Source organism: Saccopteryx bilineata, chromosome 10 (assembly GCF_036850765.1).
Source record: "Saccopteryx bilineata isolate mSacBil1 chromosome 10, mSacBil1_pri_phased_curated, whole genome shotgun sequence".
In the NCBI taxonomy this organism is placed as follows: domain Eukaryota; kingdom Metazoa; phylum Chordata; class Mammalia; order Chiroptera; family Emballonuridae; genus Saccopteryx; species Saccopteryx bilineata.
In genome coordinates, this window is record NC_089499.1 from 6,067,400 (window position 1) to 6,085,157 (window position 17,758).

The window sequence follows — 17,758 nt, forward strand, 5'->3', positions numbered from 1 at the left end:
GATCCTCCAGGGAATTACAGCTTGTCCGGTATTGTGATTCTCTCATTTCTTCTCTCTTTCTGGTAGGAAAGAAGAAGAAGCCAAACCGACTCTGACTGTTGGCTTTCAGCTCGCCAGGACCTTCTACCTAGCTCTCCTTTTGTGGCCCATGTGCTGCACCCTCTGCCCTCAGTGTGCAGCTGGCCCCCAACGCAATGTGTGTTTGTCAAACCATGGAAGTGGGGCAGTATGGCAAGAACGCCAGTCGGGCCGGAGACCGGGGAGTCCTCCTGGAGCCCTTCATCCACCAGGTGGGCGGGCACAGCAGCATGATGCGCTATGACGACCACACCGTGTGCAAGCCCCTCATCTCCCGGGAGCAGCGCTTCTACGAGTCCCTCCCTCCTGAAATGAAGGAGTTCACCCCGGAGTACAAAGGTCAGTCACTGACCGTGGGCCTGCCGGCCCTCAGCCCGGTTGTCCTTGTTTCGTTGGCCCTGTGAGGTGATTGTTGGTCTGTGTTGTCTCAGGGTGCACTGTCACTCTGTTACACAGAATTTATCTGAAAGCACCAGTGAGGTCTGTAGAGCTTGGCAGTGGGTTTATTGCTAGGTGTACCTGGAAAGGATGCATGGCATTAGTGCCACTGGTGCAGACCCGCTGGTGTCAGGGGTTTCCGTTGGCTGGGATGGTCGGGAGAGAAAGGACAGCCCTTCTCTGGTTCCAGAAGAGGAAGCACTGGCTGGTGCCAGGCTGAGGGGGTGAGACGCTGGCAGGAGCTCTCAGAGCCTGGGTCTGTGTTCTGTGGGGATGAGGCAGTGGCAAGAAAGGTACAGAAGGACCGGGGTCTGAAGGCCCTCACTTTTGAAGGAAAAATAATGTTTTAAAATGTAAATTTAAAAAAAATGTAAATTAACAGTAAGTTTTTAAAAAAGAATGTAATAAAATTTAAATTTATGGAATATATCTCCATGAAGATATACCAGAATTAAGTCACTTTATTTTCAAATTGATTTTTTTCACTATGTTTATACAATTTTATGATTGTCCATCATGTGTAAGTTACATTTTTTTGTGTTTTGCTTTTTAACATTTTTAAAGCTGTATGAATTAAGTCATACTTAGGGAAGCCTCAATTTAGAAAAATCAATCTAGACCAGTATTGACTTTTGCTTTTTTACTTCTTTTACTGTGGTAAATATACATAACATTTGCCATTTTTGAGTATATAATTTAGTGGCATTGAGTACATGCACAATGTTATATAACCATTATCATTATCTTAAGTATTTCCAGAACTTTCATCACCTCAGACAAAAACTCTGTTCCCATTAAATAATAACTCTCCATTTCCTCCTTTAAACCCCTCTCGTAACCTCTAATCTACTTTCTATCTCTACAAATTTGCCTCCTGTTACTTAATTTAAGTGGAACCATGTCATTTTTGTCCTTTTGTGTCTGGCTTATTTCACTTAGCATAATGATTTCAAGCTCCAGCTGTCGTGCAGCTTGTATCAGAGCGTCATCTCTTCTTATGACTGAATACTATTCCAGTGTAAATATGTAACACATTTTGTTTATCCACTTATTTCTTGATGGACACTTGGCTATTGTGGGTAATGCTTCTGTGAATATTAGCGTACAGGTATCTGTTTCACTGTTTTTCATTCTTTGGGGTATATACCTGGAAGTGGAAGTGGATCATAGGGCAATTATATGTTTAACTTTCTGAGGAGCTGTTTTTTTATAGCAGCAGTACCATTTGACATTCTTATCAGCAATGTATCTATTTCTCCACATCCTTGCCAACACTTATTTTCCAGTTTTTAAAATTATTATAGTCATCCTAGTGGATGGGTATCTAATTAGGGGTTTTGGGGGGTTTTTTTGAAGTGTTTATTCATTGACTTTACAGAGCGGAGGCATGGAAGGAGAATTGTTCATTGTTTGGTTGCTATATGTGCCTTGACCCGGCAAGCTTAGGATGTTGAACCAGTGACCTCAGCATTCCAAGTTGATGCTCTAAGCCACTGTGCCACCATGCGCCATGCTCATTGTGGTTTTGCGTTTTCTTTTTCTTTTTTTTTTTTTTAGACAGAGACAGACAGGAAAGGAGAGATATGAGAAGCATCAACTCATACTTGTAGCACTTTAGTTATTCATTGGTTCTCATATATCCCTTGACTGGGGGGCTCCAGCCAAGTCAGTGACCTTGGGTTCAAGCCAGCGACCTTGAAGTCATATCTATGATCCCATGCTCAAGCCAGCAACCCTGCACTCAAGCTGGTGAGCCTGTGCTCAAGCCAGATGAGCCCGTGCTCAAGCTGACGACTTCGAGGTTTCAAACCTGGGTCCTCAGCACCCCAGGCTGATGCTCTAGATACTGTGCCACCACCTGATCAGGCTGATTTGCATTTTCTTAATGACTAATGATGTTGATGTGCTTTTTGGCCATTTGTATATATTCTCTGGAGAAATGTCTATTCAAGTTGTTTATGCAGTTTTGTTTTTGTTTTGTTTTTTTTTCTTTTCCATTTTTCTGAAGCTGGAAACAGGGAGAGACAGTCAGACAGACTCCCGCATGCGCCCGACCGGGATCTACCCGGCACGCCCACCAGGGGCGATGCTCTGCCCATCCTGGGCGTCGCCATCTTGCGACCAGAGCCACTCTAGCGCCTGAGGCAGAGGCCACAGAGCCATCCCCAGCGCCCGGGCCATCTTTGCTCCAATGGAGCCTTGGCTGCGGGAGGGGAAGAGAGAGACAGAGAGGAAAGCGCGGCGGAGGGGTGGAGAAGCAAATGGACGCTTCTCCTGTGTGCCCTGGCCGGGAATCGAACCCGGGTCCTCCGCACGCTAGGCCGACGCTCTACCGCTGAGCCAACCGGCCAGGGCCTATGCAGTTTTGAATTGGATGGTTTTTGTTTGCTACTGTTTTCAAAATGGAATCAGAAAAATATTGAATTTGGAGGAATAAATATTCTAAGGCTGCAAAATAAGTGGGAAGCCAGAATCCAATGCCCTGCCATCTCTTAAACAGCTAAGAAACAACAGTTGCAAAGGCTTGGTAAATGCAGCTTCAGCCACTTCCTTGTCCACACTCAACACATCCATGGCCAGGCCTTTTGCTATAAATATGCCAAAACCAGAGCAAGAATGATAGGCCCTGTTGTCACGTGGAGTCCTGCTACTGCTAAAGAAAATATCCCTGAAAAGGGAGTTGAGCCCAGATCATGAGAAGTGTTCTCGAAGTCACAACGCCCAGAATCAGGACAAGTTGCAATCTCAAGGTGCCTCAGCCATAGCACTGGTTCAGCCCCCCCCCCCCCCCGACTAGGGAACAGAAGTCTCTCAAAGGCATAGCAAATCCTTAATATCTACTTAATTTTCTTCCCTCCTGCTTCATTTCCCTAGATATGAATAAACAGACTTTCTCAGAAGTACAGTTCAGTTAAACTAAAATTGATCCTCCTTTTTAAGTCAAATGAAGCCCAATTTATTCAAAGAAAATTTGAAGATATTATTGGTTCAATTCATATGTTTCAGAAGCCAACAGCATAGGGTTTTTACCTTTTATTTTGAAATAAATTTAAAATTACAGAAAAGTTGCAAAAATAAGAGAGTTCTTATGTACCAGCTTCCTTTACTGCTCCCACAAAGCCAGAGTACCAGGTAAAGCCCTATTGCTGGGCAACACCTCTGTCTGTGGGGAGCCTCCCCTCTGTGTGTACTGGCTCCCCAGTGTGCCCGGCAGGAGGACTCTGACCCATCTCTGCAGTTCTGCTGAGATGGTACTTTAAAACATCTGTATGGACTGAAAACTGGCTGATGGCCTTCCCCAGAGGGTGTGCCGATGGCAGGTGCAGACTGGGGTGGAACCAGCATCATTCCAGCAAGCGGATGAGCCTTGGCCTTACTGCCCAGTGCACTGGACTTAGATTTAGTGCTTGGAAAGGGTTAGAGGGCATGACAAGGTGACCAATGCAGACCCTGCCTCCGCCCCTTCCCCGCGCCAGCTGCTCTGTGACCAGGGCTCCGTCCACTGTTCACATGCCTTCAGTGAAGAGTGTGCCAGAACACCTCAGATGCTTAGGCAAGCAGACCGAGAAACAGCCCCTCATGAATATCAGCTAGGTTTTACTTAAATTGGGAAGAACATGCCTAAGATTCAGATGAAGTTCAAACAATGTGTCCCATCGAAGAGGAAGGAAACATTGCATGTTTTTTGTTCTCCCTGATTTTCTAGAAGCATAATGCTGCAAATGTAATGCTCATAAATAACTGGGTAGGTATAGCTATTTTTTAGCTAAAGAGGGAAGCAGTAACGAAAAGGCCGCTGTGCTCCATGAACTCTACTTTTGGGAAGAGCCCCTAGCTTGTTGTGAATGAGCTCACTGTGGCAGATGTGACAGGTCTTCGCTCCAGCAGAAGGGAGGCTTCAGTGTGACGGTGCGAGCCAGCGTGCCCAGGTGGATGAGGGCCTGTAAGAACCTGTCTCCTTTTAACATTGCCTTAGAGCACCTTCAGTGAATTTAAGTAGCTTATCTTAAAGGGTTTAGATAAGGGGTCGGAACCTTTTTGGCTGAGAGAGCCATGAACACCACATATTTTAAAATGTAATTCCGTGAGAGCCATACAACAACCCGTGGATGTTATGCATTACCCAATAAAAATTGGCGTCCCGGAGGACAGCTGTGATTGGCTCTAGCCACCTGCATCCATAAACATGAGCTGTAGGAAATGAGTGGATTGTAATACATGAGAATGTTTTATATTTTTAACATTATTTTTTTTATTAAAGATTTGTCTACGAGCCAGATGCAGCCATCAAAAGAGCCACATCTGGCTCGCGAGCCATAGGTTCCTGACCCCTGGTTTAGATCTTAAGAATGGACTGACCTCTGGTGGCTCCGTGGATAAACCGTTGAACTGGAACTATGAGGTTGCTGGTTTAAAACACTGCACCTGTCTGGTCAAGGCACATATGGGTGTTGATGCTTTCTGCCCCTCCCTCTTCTCTCTCTCTCTCTCTCTCTTTCTCTTCTCCCGCAGCCATGGCTCAATTGATTCAAGAGCATTGGCCCAGGCACTGAGAATGGCTCCTTGGAGCCTTTGTCTAAGGCACTAAAAATAGCTTGGTTGTGAGCGTGGTCCCAGATGGGCAGAGCATTGGCCTCAGACGGGGATTGCCGGGTGGATCCTGGTTGGGGCACATGTGGGAGTCACTCGTCTTACTATTTCCCTTCCTTTCACTTAGAAAAACAAAACAAAACAAGACAAAAATAACAAAGAAAACCCCACCTTCCTTGAGTTAGGTTTCAGATAGTGTTTTAACTATCTGAAATGGTCCTGAAGAAACTACAGATAACCTGTTGGATAAAAACGGGTGTAACAAATCTGTGTTGAATGCATGCAGCATGGAAAATAAAGCTGTTGCAGCTCAGGAATGCTGACTAGGTAAGCGGAAGCTCCCTGTTGGGAGGTTAGTTTAGCCTGATGTTCAGTGTGGGCAGAAGACATACTTTTGGGATTGTCTTGTAGGGAGGAGTCTGGATGTCTCGCTAGGTGACACTGTCAGGCAGTAAGACTCAATGTAGAGAAGGCCACAGGAAATGGCAGCATCAGAGAGAGGTTAAGTAAGTACATAGAAGGGTTGATTACCTCAGGTCTGTGGATGTCACTGAGGGGACACCATTCTCTTGAGTGGTACAGAAGACATGAATTGCAGTTGAGAGCCCCAGCTGAGAGAGTGGGGGATAAATATAGATTTATCCAAGATCAAAAGTAAGTAGCAGACTTGGAGTGGGAATGAGTGGTCAGCTGCTTTCTGGAAAGATGTCTGCTGGTCATTGTCTCTACAGTGATACACAGTTGGTTCAGGACAGTTGATGTTTGTGTGCAGGGGCACATCTGGGGCCAGCTGTCTGTGCTGTGTGGACCCAGCCTGTGTAGACATTTGTTGACTGGCTGCCTTTTTTTCAACAGGTGTGGTGTCTGTCTGTTTTGAGGGGGACAGTGATGGCTACATCAACCTGGTGGCCTACCCATATGTGGAGAGTGAGACGGTGGAGCAGGACGACGCCCCCGAGCGGGAGCAGCCTCGGCGCAAACACTCCCGCCGGAGCCTGCACCGCTCAAGCAGTGGCAGTGACCACAAGGAGGAGAAGGCCAGCCTGGCCTTCGAGTCCTCAGAGAGGTAAGGGCTGGGGAGCAGGTCCAGAGGTGCGTGTCGGGCCCTGTCGGCACCAAAGCCCAAGACGCCGCCCGAGTCCTGACACATGCATGAGAAAGTAGGGCCCAAGTTGGGGGAAGGTAGCTGGTGTTCTTGGGCCACCCACACAAGTACAACCCGTTCCCTGTGTGTCACAACACCCCAGTGACGCCTTCTGAGTGTGGCTGTAGCCGGTTGACAGAGAATGAAGCTCTCTCTGCCCTTGGGAAGCCAGATGCCCTGTGCCTGCCAGCTTTGTTATGTCTCTCGCTCCCAAGACAGAAGGTCCACACACATTGGTCCGCAGAGGCCATTGGTCTGCAGAGGCTGTGCTTCTTTCTGCCCTGCAGAGTGTCAGAGCCCAAGGGCTGTGCCAGGCCGCTCAAACTAGTGTCCTTTAGAGGCTTTAGGTGTCAGATCTCTCCCGGACACTGATATTAGCTGTTAACCCTTTCCTAAACCTAACATTTAGTTTATTGCATCAGAAATTGACTTTCCTTGTAGATTAGAAAAGTTGTCTACAAAGAATTATGTTTCTTATTATTTCATGCAAAAAATGTGAACTCCCACCATGGTGGCAGTAATCAAAAGGACAGACGATGAAAGCGTGGATGAGAATGTAGAGCAATTAGAACCTTCCTACATTGCTGGTGGGAATGTAAAATATTCAGCCATTCTGGAAAACAATTAGTTCTTCAAAAAGTTAAACCCGCCCTGGCCGGTTGGCTCAGTGGCAGAGCGTCGGCCTGGCGTGCAGGAGTCCCAGGTTCAATTCCCGGCCAGGGCACACAGGAGAAGCGCCCATCTGCTTCTCCACCCTTCCCCCTCTCCTTCCTCTCTGTCTCTTACCCTCCCACAGCCGAGGCTCCCCTGGAGCAAAGTTTGCCCGGGCACTGAGGATGGCTCTATGGCCTCTGCCTCAGGCGCTAGAATGGCTCTGGTTGCAACAGAGCAGCGCCCCAGATGGGCAGCGCCCCTGGTGGGCATGCCAGGTGAATCCTGGTCAGGCGCATGCTGGAGTCTGTCTGACTGCCTCCCCGATTCCAACTTCAGGAAAAAAAAAAAAATTAAACCCAGTGCCCTGGCTGGAGAGCTCCATTGGTTAGAGCATCGTTCTGATGCACATAGGTTGCTGGTTCGATCCCCGGTCAGGACACATACAGGAACAGATTGATGTTTCTGGCTCTCTCCTGTCTTCTCTCTCTCTCTCTTAAAAAAAAAAAAGTTAAACCCAGTAACAATTCCACTCCTAGGCCTCTAATCAAGAGAACTGAAGAAATATAAGACACACGAAACTTGTACACAATGTACATAGCAGCATTATTTCTAATAGCCAGAAAGTGGAGATAGCCAAGTGTCCACCCACTGATGAATGGTGAAATAAAATGAGGTATATCTGACCGATAGAATATTAATAACTCAGTGATAAAAAGGAATGAGGTCCTAATGCATGCTGTAGTAAGGATGAACCTTGAAAACATGGTGAAAATTCCTGCCTGGAGGGGGCATGCATCCTAAATATCAGCCCACATGAAATGGTCTCTGTAAGCTGACGGGCCTCTCTCAGCAGCTCTGGGGAGTGGGCTTCCTTTTCTCCAAAGGTACAGAAGTTACTTCATACACCACCTGGTGGAGAGCCAGTGAAGATAGACTCACGTCGAGGTCTGCCGGTGTCCAGGCTCAGGGCACTGCTCTGAAGGTCAGAGCTGTGTCTGTGGTGAGCAGACTTCTGCTTGGTTGGTTTGCAATTTCTCTAAGACACTGCCAGGAGTGAAGCCTGTTTCTTCCCAGGGCCAGGGCAGGAACCAGGGGTGCCACCAAGTGCCACAGGGGTCCCGTCTAGGCACAGAGAACTGATTTGGGTTTACTTGGCAAGTAAATCAACTTTGCTGTTTCTTAAAGGGGATCACAAAAAGGCACCTATTAATGGCCTTAGCAGTGCCCTCACCAGAAGAAAATGAGACTTTTGTCACGCTGAGAGGTACTGGCAGGCTCCTTAAAAGGGACCCGGAATCTCTGCCAGTGCCACCCTGTTGGGAGCGTCGCCAGTCCTGGAGAGGACAGCGACATTGACATCGCTGCCGCAGTCTGGGCCGCAGCCTTGCTCTGCCCTCCCTGGACACAAGGGCTCTATCTGCGCTTCGCTTTGCCCACTCGGCAGTGTGACCAGCAGCCTTGACAGTTACTTCATGGAAGCTCTAATGTCGGGGACAGATGAAATTGTGGTCAAGTTCTGGTTTTGTTGTTGTTGTTTTGAGAATATGTTTATTAAAGCTGGAGGCAGTGAAACAAGTTTAGGGTAGAAGCACAGGAGGCCCTGGGTGGAGTTGCCTTGGCTCACTGGAAATGTTACAGGGGAGAAATGGGTGAGGCAGGGCTGCTCAGACTACCTGGGAAGTCGGGGGAAAGGGGACCTTGGGGAGGCTTCAGGGGTCAGCCCAGGAGAGCTGCCGCTGCCCCCCTGGCTGCAGGTCTCATGGGGACTTAGGAGAGACAGCATGGGGGGAGAAGAGGAGGGAGGGAAAGGTGGAGCTGTGCTCCTGGGAGGGGGGGTAGGCTTGATACTTTAAACTGGAATCATCTCACCGAAAGTCATGTGGCTTGACTTATGTTAGAAATCAACTTTCCTTACTGACCTGGCTGCGTGCTCTCCTTTCCACACAGACAGACACCCGTAACCAGAATGTCAGCATTTGCTTCCTTTCCGTCTCCTTAAAGGAGGGTGTTGTAGTTGTCATGGACTCAACTCCATCTGAAGGGATAGTTATTCATTTCCTTTACAGTGGCATCCTGTGCTCCTCTCTGTCCATCAATTTTTGTATTTTTAAAAATTGTAGTAGGCCTGACCTGTGGTGGCGCAGTGGATAAAGCATCGACCTGGAAATGCTGAGGTTGCCAGTTCGAAACCCTGGGCTTGCCTGGTCAAGGCACATATGGGAGTTGATGCTTCCAGCTCCTCCCCCCTTCCCTCTCCCTGTCTCTCCTCTCTCTGTCTCTCCTTCTCCTCTGTAAAAAAAAAAAAAAAAAAATTGTAGTAAAATACACATAAAATTTACCATTTTCATCTTTATCCAGCATACAGTTGAGTGTCATTAAGTACATTCACATTGTTGTGCAACCGTCCCCCCCCATCCATTTCCAGAACTACTGCTTCACCCTCAAAAGAAACTGCATATTAAACAGTTAACTCCAGCCCTGGCCGGGTAGCCCAGTTGGTTAGAGCGCTGTCCCGATACACCCAGGTTGCGGGTTTGATCCCCAGTCAGGGTACACTCAAGGATCAAGGTTCTTCCAGGTGTGTACCTAGGATGGCGTTGTTGGATTATATGATAATTCTGTTTACTTTTTTTGAGGAACTGTCCAGCTTGATCACACTGGCTGTGCCATTTTCCATTCCCTCCAGCAGTGTGTGAGGGCTCCAATTTCTTCACCTCCTCAACAGTTTTCAGTTTATTTTTATAATATCCTTCCTAATGGGTGGGGAGTGGTATTTTCATCACATAGTTTAAGCAAAGAATTATTTTTCAGAGATCCTAGAAGATCACTAGTAACCATTTACGTACTTCCGTGTGCTCATCCATCTGGGACCTCCATGCCACCTACCAGCAGGCGCTGTGGTTGGCAGGTGAGGCCTGATCTACCCTGTGCAGTGAGACCCCACAGGGTGACTCGTGTTCTTTCTCCTTAGCTCTCAGGAGGCAAAGAGTCCGAAGGTGGAACTACACAGCCACTCGGACGTTCCGTTCCAGATGCTCGATGGCAATAGTGGTCTGAGTTCGGAGAAGATCAGCCACAACCCCTGGAGCCTGCGCTGCCACAAGCAGCAGCTGAGCCGCATGCGCTCTGAGTCCAAGGACCGGAAGCTCTACAGTATCCTTGTCCCTGCAGCGGTGTGCTCCTGGGACCACGGGCTCTGGGGCAGCAGGCCTCTGCTCAGGCTCCTGCCGTGGCTCTCCTGTCCCTTTTCCATGCGCTCTTCTTCCTCTTCCTCCTTGCTTTCTTCAACACACTGGGTTTTTCTGCTTTTGGGGCTGTTGAGACTGAATCTTAAATTTGGCGTCTGGAAGAGTACTGTCCAATAGAACTTTCTGTGACAATGGGAGTATGTGCTTTTTATTAGTATGGTGGACACTGAGTATACAAAATCTGGCTGCTGTTATTTATGTTACTGGATTTTAAATTTATTTTAATTGATGAAAATTTAAATCACCAAAAGTGGCTAGTGGCTACATTGATCAGCACGTGGCCAGAGTCAGGTCTGTGTGTATGCGCAGCAGCACACGTGTACTTCTCCCCCCACAAGAGATCATTAAAAGGAAATATGTTTGGTTTTGGTGTTTTTTTGTTTTGTTTTTGTCTAAAACACCATACCTGTACAATGTAAATAGTTTTAAGATGTTAAAGGTAACAAAAAAAAACCCTGACCAAATGGTGGTACAGTGGATAGATTGTTGACCTGGGACACTGAGGACTCAGGTTTGAAATTCCAAGGTCATGGGGCTTTGAGTGCGGGGTCGCCAGCTTGAGCGTGGGATCATAGACATGACCCCATGGTCGCTGGCTTAGTAAGGGATCACTGACTCAGCTGGAGCCCCCCGGTCAAGGCATGTATGAGAAAGCAATCAATGAACAATTAAAGTACCACAACTATGAGTTGATGCTTCTCATCTCTCTCCCTTTCTGTCTGCCTGCCTCTCTCTCTCTCACTTAAAAAGAAAGGCGCTGGCTAAGTGGTTAAAACATCATCCCAAAGCGCAGAGGTTGCCAGTTGGATCCTTGGTCAGAGCACAGACAGGAAGAGATTGATGTTCCTTTCTTCCTTCCTCCCTCTCCCTCCCTCTCTCTCCCTCTCCCCCCCCTTCCTCTCTCTCTAAAATCAATAAAATAAACATTTTTTTTTAAAAGGTAAATGGTGAAGTGGGAATCCTTACAGCTGCTGTCCAGTGTTTGGCAGCAGTAGAGAGGAAGTGATGCCTGCTGAGAAACCAGGGGAGATGTGCACGCACATGGTGACTCAGCTTCCCTCCCGGTCTCGGGAGGACTGGGAGTCTGTGTGAGGGAGCGAAAGCCCAGGTGAGCGTGGTGCGCAGAGCCAGGTGCAGCCGGAGCGAGAGCCTGTGCTCTCAGGCCCCGTCAGAGAGGTTCACAGCCTTCTCGGGTCTGGTGTCATTACAGCTTACAGCAGGTAAGATACAGATTAATTAAAGGCACAACTGAATGGTTTTCTGTAAATTATTTAAAGAATTAGGAGACATTAAAATGTTCATCATCAGAGTGATGTGAGTATCTTACCCTCTGAGACTGTGATTGTGTCCTGATCCCCAAATATAGAATTGCGGTCCAGGCTGTGAGCCCCAGTGACTTGGCAGACATTTAACCTTTATCCAAGATTGTTGCAGATGGTAGATTTTTTTTTTTTTTTAAGAAAGACAACACTTCTTTTTTTTTTAATTAATTAATTTTTTTATTTTATTCATTTTTAGAGAGGGGAGAGAGAGAGAGAGAGAAGGGGGGAGGAGTTGGAAGCATCAACTCCCATATGTGCCTTGACCAGGCAAGCCCAGGGTTTCGAACTGGCGACCTCAGCATTTCCAGGTCGACGCTTTATCTACTGCGCCACCACAGGTCAGGCACAGATGGTAGATTTTGATGAAGAAATGGATACAAATGAGTGATGCCAGGACCATACAGCCGTTTTGAGCTAAGGTCCTAGACATACTAAGGGAGAAGTTTTAAATATATAGTCCTGGTTTAAAGTCAAGTCAGAAAATGGCAAGGTAGAAATTCAAGCCAGTTTTTTCTAAAGATTCCTATTTGTGAACGTTACACTGAGTTCTCATTTTTATAGTAGTAGTCCAGATCCGTCCTTATTTTTTAGGCCTGGGTGAGACACTGGCTGGAGGGGGACCTCGGTTTACTGATGGTGCAGGGCTGCATGAGTCTTCCCGACTCTTTAGTTTGCATATGCCTGAAAGAGAGAGCTAAAGAAGAAGAAACAGATGTGGGGTATTATTCAGCATAAAAATGAATCAAATTTTGTCACACTATAATAGGGAGGAAATTTGAAGACATTCTGCTAACTGAAATAGCCAGACAGAGAGGAACTGATACAATTATATAGGTCCGCTTACATGAGGTACTTAGAGTAGGCAGGTTCACACGGACAGAAAGAAGAGTGGTTCCCGGGGCTGGAGGGGGAAGGGGATGTGAATGAGCTTTTATTTATTTATTTATTTATATATTTTTTTATTTTTTATTTTTCTGAAGCTGGAAACGGGGAGGCAGTCAGACAGACTCCCGCATGCGCCCAACTGGGATCCACCCGGCACGCCCACCAGGGGGCAATGCTCCGCCTATCTGGGGCCTTGCTCTTTGGCAACCAGAGCCATTCTAGTGCCTGAGGCAGAGGCCAAGGAGCCATCCTCAGTGCCCGAGCCAACCCTGCTCCAATGCAGCCTTGGCTGTGGGAGGGGAAGAGAGAGAGAGAGAGAGAGAGGAAGGAGAGGGGGAGGGGTGGAGAAGCAGATGGGCACTTCTCCTGTGTGCCCTGGCCGGGAATCGAACCCGGGACTCCTGCACGCCAGGCCAGCGCTCTACCACTAAGCCAACCGTCCAGGGCCGTGAGCTTTTAATGGGCACAGCTCCTTCTGGTTTCAGTTTGGGAAGATGAAGTTCTGGAGATGGATGGTGGTGATGGTTGCACAACAATGTGTATCTACTTAATGCTGCTGAACTGCACACTAAGAATATTAAAAATGGCCTTACCTGTGGTGGCACAGTCTCCCGAGCGTTGACCTGTGATGCTAAGGTCCCACGTTCGAAAGCCCATGGTCGCCAGCTTGAGCGTGGGATCATCAACATGACCCCACGGTCACCGGCTTGAGCCCAAGGTCTCCAACTTGAGCGTGGGATCATCAACATGACCCCATGGTCACCAGCTTGAGCCCAAGGCTGCCAACTTGAGCATGGGATCATCGACATGACCCCATGGTCACTGGCTTGAGCCCAAGGTCGCTGGCTCGGCTGGAGTCCCCCTGTCAAGGCACATATGAGAAGTGATCAGTGAACAGCTAGAGTGCCTCAACTATGAGTACAGTAAATACTTTTCATGTCTCTCCCTCCTGTCTGCCTCACACACACAGTGGCAAATTTTATGTATATTTTACCACAATAACATTTAGAGAAATAAGCCAGTGGTGTGAATTCAGTTTGCAGCAGCTGAGAACGCCCCTTTCATAGGGAGACCGGCTATGCTCTCCAGGCTGAGCTGAGGGAGGGTGTGCTGTCCTTCTCCTTGACCATGGCCCAGAGTTTCTCCTGCTCGAGAACGTGGTGCACCACTTCAAGTACCCCTGTGTGCTGGACCTCAAGATGGGCACCCGGCAGCACGGCGATGACGCGTCAGCGGAGAAGGCGGCGCGGCAAATGAGGAAGTGTGAGCAGAGCACGTCGGCCACTCTGGGGGTCAGGGTCTGCGGCATGCAGGTGAGCTGGGGCGCCGCTGCATGCGCTGGGTGCCCATACCCGGGCCCAGTGCTCCTATGTCCTCGCGGGCGGTCCCCCACAGGGTGCTGAGCGTGCCCTGAGCCCTCTGCCTGGGGACTGGCTGAGCTCCAGGACAGCTGCCACGACAGCCGGTGGCCTTGATAGTGGGGGCGAGTGACTTGTCTCTAGATTGAGTCCGGCTATCTACAGGGCCATGTGGGAAAGGATTTTGAAGGGATGGCTGAGGCCCCAGCCCGGCAGGCCTGGCCCCTTCTCCCCTGGCTTGACTGCAGGAGAACCGAGGCTGAGCCTGATTTGCCCGCCTCCGCTGTGGGCTGAGCAGAAGTACCTCCCAGACCGTGCTTGCTCAGTCCACGGGGAGGTTATCAGACAACCTGGCACTCACCTTGTGTCCTGGCTTTCAGGTGTACCAGCTGGACACCGGGCATTACCTCTGCAGGAACAAGTACTATGGCCGCGGGCTGTCCATTGAAGGCTTCCGCAATGCCCTCTATCAGTACCTGCACAACGGCTTGGACCTGCGACGTGACCTTTTCGAGCCCATCCTGAGCAAACTGCAGGGCCTGAAGGCGGTGCTGGAGCGGCAGGCCTCGTACCGCTTCTACTCCAGTTCCCTGCTCATTATCTACGATGGCAAGGAGTGCTGGCCCGAGTCCTGCCTAGACCGCCGCTCCGAGCTGCGTCTCAAGCAGCTGGACTCGGGGCTGCCTGAGCTGGCAGCGCCCTGCGGCCCTAGCACCAGCCCCAGCAGCATCGGCCCCGAGGCGGGCTCCTCCTCCCCACCCAAGGTGGATGTCCGCATGATCGACTTTGCACACAGCACGTTCCAGGGCTTCCGGGATGACCCTACTGTGCATGACGGGCCCGACCGAGGCTATGTGTTTGGCCTGGAGAGCCTCATCGGCATCATGGAACAGATGCGGGACGAGAACCAGTAGGCCCAGCTGTGGGCCAGCACCGACTTCCTCTGCACCCGCAGGCAGGGACCACTGACCTGAACTTGCCGTGAGGACACACAGACTTGCTTTGAAAGGGTTATATTTCTCTTGGGTGTAAACTAAAAGAAATGTTTTTAGCTGTAGCCTGGAATCCATATATATAAAGAGGAGAGCAGAACACACATCCTCTTAGCCAGGCTTCTTAGCGCTACAGCTCTGACTGCTGTGTCCAGACTGACCTAGAAGAGGTGCCCCTGGCGGGCCTGGCAGCAGGGACAGAGTGCCCTTGGACATTGGTTCCTCTTGCCTAGGTTTTTAGGGTCTGTGGCTGCAGGGCCCTGCAGGTTGTGGGGTGAAGCCTGGAGCCTGCATAGGGCCACTCCATGCCCACTCATCCCCTCTTCCTCCAAAATAGAGTTTGGGTTTCCATCTCTAGGGGGGTGTATTCTAGTGTCGTGGGTGTCAGTGCTTTTTGATGCCTCCGGGGCAGTATAAGACCCATCCTTCTTGGTTCTGTTCTTGGCATGAGGCTAGATTCATGGAGCTGGGCGCACGTCAGCTCATGGCAGAAGGCAGGCCCTGGGGTTCTCGGGCTCCTTTGGGACTTGCACCTACTCCTGCCTGTCTGCCCCAGCCAGCCTTTCTTACTGAGCTCCCTCGCTCAAGGAGCCCAGCCCTTCCTGCCCCGCTGCAGGGGCCCTGCTCTAGTGCTGTGGAGGGCCAGTGGTGGCTCTGGCCAAGACAGTGTTGCAGTTCTTGTGCTGTGGGTGGGAGTCCTCTGCCTCTAGCTCGGGCAGCTGTGCTGCCTCCGGATGGGCTGCCCCTCCCAGGGCTTGGGCTGCGGTCCGCTCAGGGTCTTCCCTCTCCTCAGGCCGAGCTCAAGGCGGCATCCCACTGGGAGGCGCTCCAGGCTTAGGGGGCAGAGCTTTAAGCTTGTCTGCACATGGGAACGGTGTCTGTGGGTGTAGGTGCCCAAGTTCTGCTAATGAGAGTTCTGTCTCACCAGTCCTTGGGGTCCATCCGTCTGTCCACTTGTCCATCTGCCAGCCCCTGTCTCTTGGGATCCTTCCCTGGAGTATAGCCTTGTTTATTAGTAAATATTCATTTCCTTCATGCTTTCCTCAGCAAAATATTTTCTCCCATTTCTGAGGTGAGCGTTTGCCGCTGTTGCCCTTCTCCAGCAAGTGCTGCCTTGTTACAAAGAACTGGTAGCAGAATCATTGTAGTGGGCGCTCCCTGCTGGCCAGCGCCCTCTCTGCAGGCCTGGCGTGTGGCCCCTCAATACCCAGCACTGACAGTGGTACCATGAAGGTCAAGGAGCTACCTGGTCCTTCCTGCCCCATGGTTTTAGACTTTGCTGCCAGCCTTTAATGGCACAGGGACCTGCCACCTCTAACACATGTGGCTTAGGAGGTGACACTGCACTCTCCTAACCGTTGCCAAGGTTAGTGCCCTCGCCTCTGCACCTAGGGTCACTGTCATTGTCACTTTGGGTATGTCTTTGGGCATTAAAGGTTAAGCTTGCTAGCCTGTTTCTGTGAGGGGCCTTGGTAACTGAGGGATTAGTGTCCTGGTCCTTAGATGCGGCCTCACATATGTTAAATGGGCTCCTTGATGGGTCCCATCTCTCAGCCCTCTGACCCTGGTGCCAGTGGTGGGCAGGTTCCCATTCCTTGGGGCTGGGAGGGACAGCTTGCCTGTTTTGGTCTGTAACAACCATCTTCTCTCCTATACTATTTTGTGGCTTCAGCCAGAGGAGCAATAGCTCTTCATTAGTGTAGACAGTCATTTCCAGGCAGGGCAGAGGCTGAGACAGGGCCACTTGGGATACCTCTGATGGGACATCTGTAGCCTGGAGGTGTGCTGTGTCTCCTGAGGTCCTCTGGGAGCAGATGCCACCCCTCTTGCTCTTCATTGCAAGAGGCTGTACCTACTTATAATTAGTGTTTTCCTGACACTGAAAGGAGCAGAGAGCCTGGGATTTGCTGCTTTCCCCCAGGGTGGGTCCCCTCTTTTCAGCACTTTTGACACTTGGAGACCCAGCCCCATTATCTGGTGGTTGGTGGGCATGTGTGTAAGTGTGCCCGTGCTCTCCACCACGTTTTCTCACTGCTCTGCCAGAGCCTTGTCCCTGCCAGGCCCTGCCTTCCCAGCCCCAACTTGGGACCAAAGTGCAACGTGGGATCACGGTTGGGTCACTCAAGTGACCCCTCTCTATAGTGCTTCCTTGGGCCAAGTGACACCAGCCCCCATGGGGAGTGGGATCGGGCGGTGCTTAAAGAGGAAGGGGACCAGTATAGCAATTTGCCGGGGACCCAACCCCTCCCTCACACTGGGACCTGTGCAGTGGGCGTGGGGACTCCCCTAAGGGGCCAAAGGCCTAGGCTAGTTGAGTAGCCGCTGCTCATTCGCTCACACCTGGCCAGGTGCACTCCCCTCAGATGCAGATTGCTTTGAACGTTAAAGCTGTCCAATTTGGTTTTCTTTGTGCCGGTTTAAAATATAATTTAATGAGGAAACAAATTGGGAGAACCCTTTGCTTCACCCCCACCCCCCAAACTGTAAGCTTCGCCTCTGGGAATCGCTTTCTTGCTCCACCTTCCTGTCCACGCCACCCGAGGCTTGCGCCGGGATACGACACGTGGCTCCGGCCATCCTGGCGCAGCTGCGCGTTCTTGGGACGCAAAGGAGGGGACGGGGTGCTCGGAGGAACACCTCTCTCTTCTGTACACCTAGCGCTGCCCACCCCGCTTGTGTCTGAGGTCGTGTATGTCAAAATAAAGCCTCTAGAAACTCAGGTGTGTCCGCGTCTTTTTGCGGCTTCCGGAAAGATGAGGCGGCCCTGGCTCTAGTTTGCTCCTCCGCGGCCGAGCAGCGGGGCGGCGGCAGACTCGACAGGCATCAGGAGAGAAGACAGTCTCACCCTTGGCGCCAGTTCCGCCTTTGGACCCACCAATGGCCAGCTGACCCGCGGGTCGGGTTGCGGTCCCCATGGCAGCCGGGCGCGCTCGGGCTCTCATTGGCTACGTCTGCCGGAGCCGCGCCCCGGCGCTCTGGCGCCGGTGGCCGTGCCACGTATATGGCATCCGATTGGCCCGCTTGGTTCTACGTCACCACTGCCCGGGCG

The 17,758-nt window shown here is 50.3% G+C and overlaps 1 protein-coding gene and 1 pseudogene across 2 annotated transcripts in view; both read left to right on the forward strand.

Moving 5' to 3' along the window:
- The window catches only part of IP6K1 (inositol hexakisphosphate kinase 1), a 43,337-nt gene extending 25,909 nt beyond the window's left edge, over positions 1-17,428 (forward strand). For both annotated transcript variants that reach the window (XM_066245966.1, XM_066245965.1), the window contains exons 2-6: positions 67-417; positions 5,962-6,172; positions 9,876-10,057; positions 13,497-13,672; positions 14,098-17,428. In XM_066245966.1, coding sequence (XP_066102063.1) covers positions 195-417; positions 5,962-6,172; positions 9,876-10,057; positions 13,497-13,672; positions 14,098-14,631 — 1,326 coding nt within the window. In that variant the 5' untranslated portion in view covers positions 67-194 and the 3' untranslated portion in view covers positions 14,632-17,428. The remainder of the gene's footprint in view (positions 1-66; positions 418-5,961; positions 6,173-9,875; positions 10,058-13,496; positions 13,673-14,097) is intronic.
- LOC136314110 (aminoacyl tRNA synthase complex-interacting multifunctional protein 2 pseudogene) lies at positions 607-4,547 on the forward strand (annotated as a pseudogene).
- Positions 17,429-17,758: the final 330 nt, after the last annotated feature.